The following is a 2,507-nucleotide window of genomic DNA, read 5'->3' as shown; positions in this document are numbered from 1 at the left end:
GACATGAGTGCTTACGTGACCAGCATTATCATCAATATCAGGACGGTCACGGCGTACAACATGCAGCCTCAGTGCGAGGCCGAGTTCGACGAGATGGTAAACACTTTGCTCAAGGAGGGACGGAAACGCGCCCTCATTGGTAGTATAGCTGTGGGCGCCAGCAACATGTTAAGACTGGCTGCGTTCACCCTTCTCTTCTACTACGGTGCGACGTTGATGGATAGGGAAGGCCTGGACGGCGTAGCCATGATCCGAGGGTGCATGTCCTTCTTGCTGGCAGGCCTGCAGGTGGGCAGAAGTCTGGCTGGTAATGTGCCTTTTTCTCTGGGCAAGAATGCAGCTCGGAACGTTTGGAGCATTGTTGACAGACGCCCGCTGATTGACGAAGACAATTCAGTGGGCCCCACACCGGAAGCCATTGAAGAAGTCAAGTTCAGCAATGTCGCCTTCAAGTACCCAACGAGACCCAACCTCCCGATCTACAGAGACATCAGCTTCAGCGTTCCCCGAGGCAAGAGCGTGGCACTCGTGGGTGCTTCGGGCTGCGGCAAGTCTACTGCGGTGCAGCTGGTCGAGAGATTTTACGACGTCTTTACTAAAGAAGGCCAGTCGTTCGGCAAGATCACAATCAACGGTGTCGACATACGTGACTACTACGTCAAGGGGCTCAGATCCAGAATCGGTCTAGTATCGCAGGAGCCGAGCCTGTTCAGTGGGTCGGTCCGCGACAACATTTTGTACGGCAACCCGGAAGCTTCGGAGGAGGACATTATTGAAGCGTGCCGCCAGGCGAACGCCTGGGGCTTCGTCCAAGACATGCCTGAAGGACTCGACACGGAGGTCGGCCGCGGCGGCTCGAGGCTTTCTGGAGGACAGAAGCAGCGAATAGCCATTGCCAGGGCTCTCGTCAAGAAGCCGGAGCTGCTTATTTTGGACGAGGCGACCTCTGCTCTGGATGCCGCCAGCGAAAAAGTGGTTCAGGAAGCTCTCAACAAGCTGCTTGCCACAAAGAAGTTCAACGCCCTCGTCATCGCCCACAGATTAAGCACCATCCGCGACTGTGACTACATCGTGGTGTTCGTGAACCACAACACTCGTGGCTCTCAAATAGCAGAAGTCGGCAACCATCAACAACTAATGGCAATCAAGGACGGAGTATACAGCAAGCTGGTTCGAATCGCGGAAGGCGCAGGCCACTAGATATAGGCCACTAAATGCAGACCACGCCCGGCCGCACGATATATTCTCGGCCGCGGACCAGTAGCGTCACTGGCCGCGTTAGATCAGGTGAGTAACTGCATCCGTTAAGCCGCTGGAACCTCCCACTACCGACGTGTAGTCTGTGCTTAGTGGGGCAAACCTTTGTGCTTTTTGTTGTGGCCACTCTGCCATGCATGAACCCGGTCACAAGCCTTGTCCCGTCTTGTCCCGTCTTGTCCGAATGTGTTTTTGGCCATTCCCGGTTTAGTGGCTGGCCGCATTGATTTAAATTTCAGCGCGATGTGGATTTACAAGGGGGTGAAGTATTTATGCAGAGGCAAGCAGGGGGAGCTCAAGGACGGGGAAGTGCCCAAGGTATGTTCTATAATTGACTATTTCTCCCACCATGAGCATGGGGTTTTAAGGGCGTTTGAATACTCACGCTGGTAATCACGTACGTCTTTGTTTTAGTATGATAGCAACGGCAAGCCCATTTCAATTACTTACTTTCAAGATGGTTGGGACTGGCTGCTTAAGGGACTGACAATTACAGCGAACCTGCTGGCAGGCGGATCAATAGGACTATTTGCCTGGCTGCTGTTCAAGTTGGCTGATACCCTATTTGACTCGGCGGGGGGGACCTGGCAGCTTTGGATTGTTTACATGGCATTAGATTGTGTTCTACTTGGAGTGTTGTTGACTCTCGGTACATTTTTCGCTGAGTGGTCTGCTGAAAGACAGTTGTTGAAGATCAGGCAGAGATTTCTGAAAGAGGTCATGCGTCAGGACATCTCATATTTTGATGGTTACGATGCCACTGCTCTGGCTTCCAAGTTGATGATGAATACTCGGCTAGTCCGAGACCTCATTGGTATTCGCACATCAATGGCTTACATGTACATTGGCGTGATTGTCGCATTGCTTGAAGTTGCTTTTCAGAACCAGGCTGGTGTTGCCGGAGTGTCCTTGTGCGTGCTTCCCGTTATTGTCCTCTCGGGGTGGTGGGCAGGCAGGATCGAGTACAAAGCGACACTCAAGGTGAAGGAATCAAATGAAACCGCCAACAGTGTAGCACTCGAGGCCATTACCAACATGAGGACTGTGAAAGCCTTCAACATGCAGGACACCATGAAGGCGAGGTATGGCGTCTGTGCAGACATTGCGGAGAACGTAGTGAACAAGGCTTCTGTCAAGACCGGGTTCGGCTACGGCTTCTACTGGCTCTGTATTTTCTGTGCCAGCGCTTTTGGGTACTGGTACGGTTCGCATGTGCTGTACGAAGCGTCTATGAAGTTTTGTGAGGATGT

General features: G+C 52.5%; 2 protein-coding genes across 2 annotated transcripts; both read left to right on the top strand.

The window, feature by feature from the left end:
• Positions 1 to 60: 60 nt before the first annotated feature.
• GNI_168010 (ATP-binding cassette transporter) lies at positions 61 to 1,200 on the top strand (the record flags this gene model as incomplete). Its single annotated transcript, XM_011134934.1, has 1 exon — positions 61 to 1,200. The coding sequence occupies one exon, from the start codon at positions 61 to 63 to the stop codon at positions 1,198 to 1,200; it is 1,140 nt and encodes a 379-aa protein (XP_011133236.1).
• Positions 1,201 to 1,500: 300 nt separating this feature from the next.
• On the top strand, positions 1,501 to 2,474 carry GNI_168000 (putative ABC transporter; the record flags this gene model as incomplete). Its single annotated transcript, XM_011134933.1, has 2 exons — positions 1,501 to 1,575; positions 1,672 to 2,474. Coding segments are annotated over 2 exons (878 nt in total), but the record flags the coding sequence as incomplete, so codon positions are not given.
• Between the last annotated feature and the right edge of the window lie 33 nt (positions 2,475 to 2,507).

This window comes from Gregarina niphandrodes, assembly GCF_000223845.1.
Source record: "Gregarina niphandrodes unplaced genomic scaffold scaffold00055, whole genome shotgun sequence".
Lineage (NCBI taxonomy): Eukaryota > Apicomplexa > Conoidasida > Eugregarinorida > Gregarinidae > Gregarina > Gregarina niphandrodes.
Note: the sequence above shows the minus strand (reverse complement) of the source record. Positions and strands in the feature narration are given on the sequence as shown.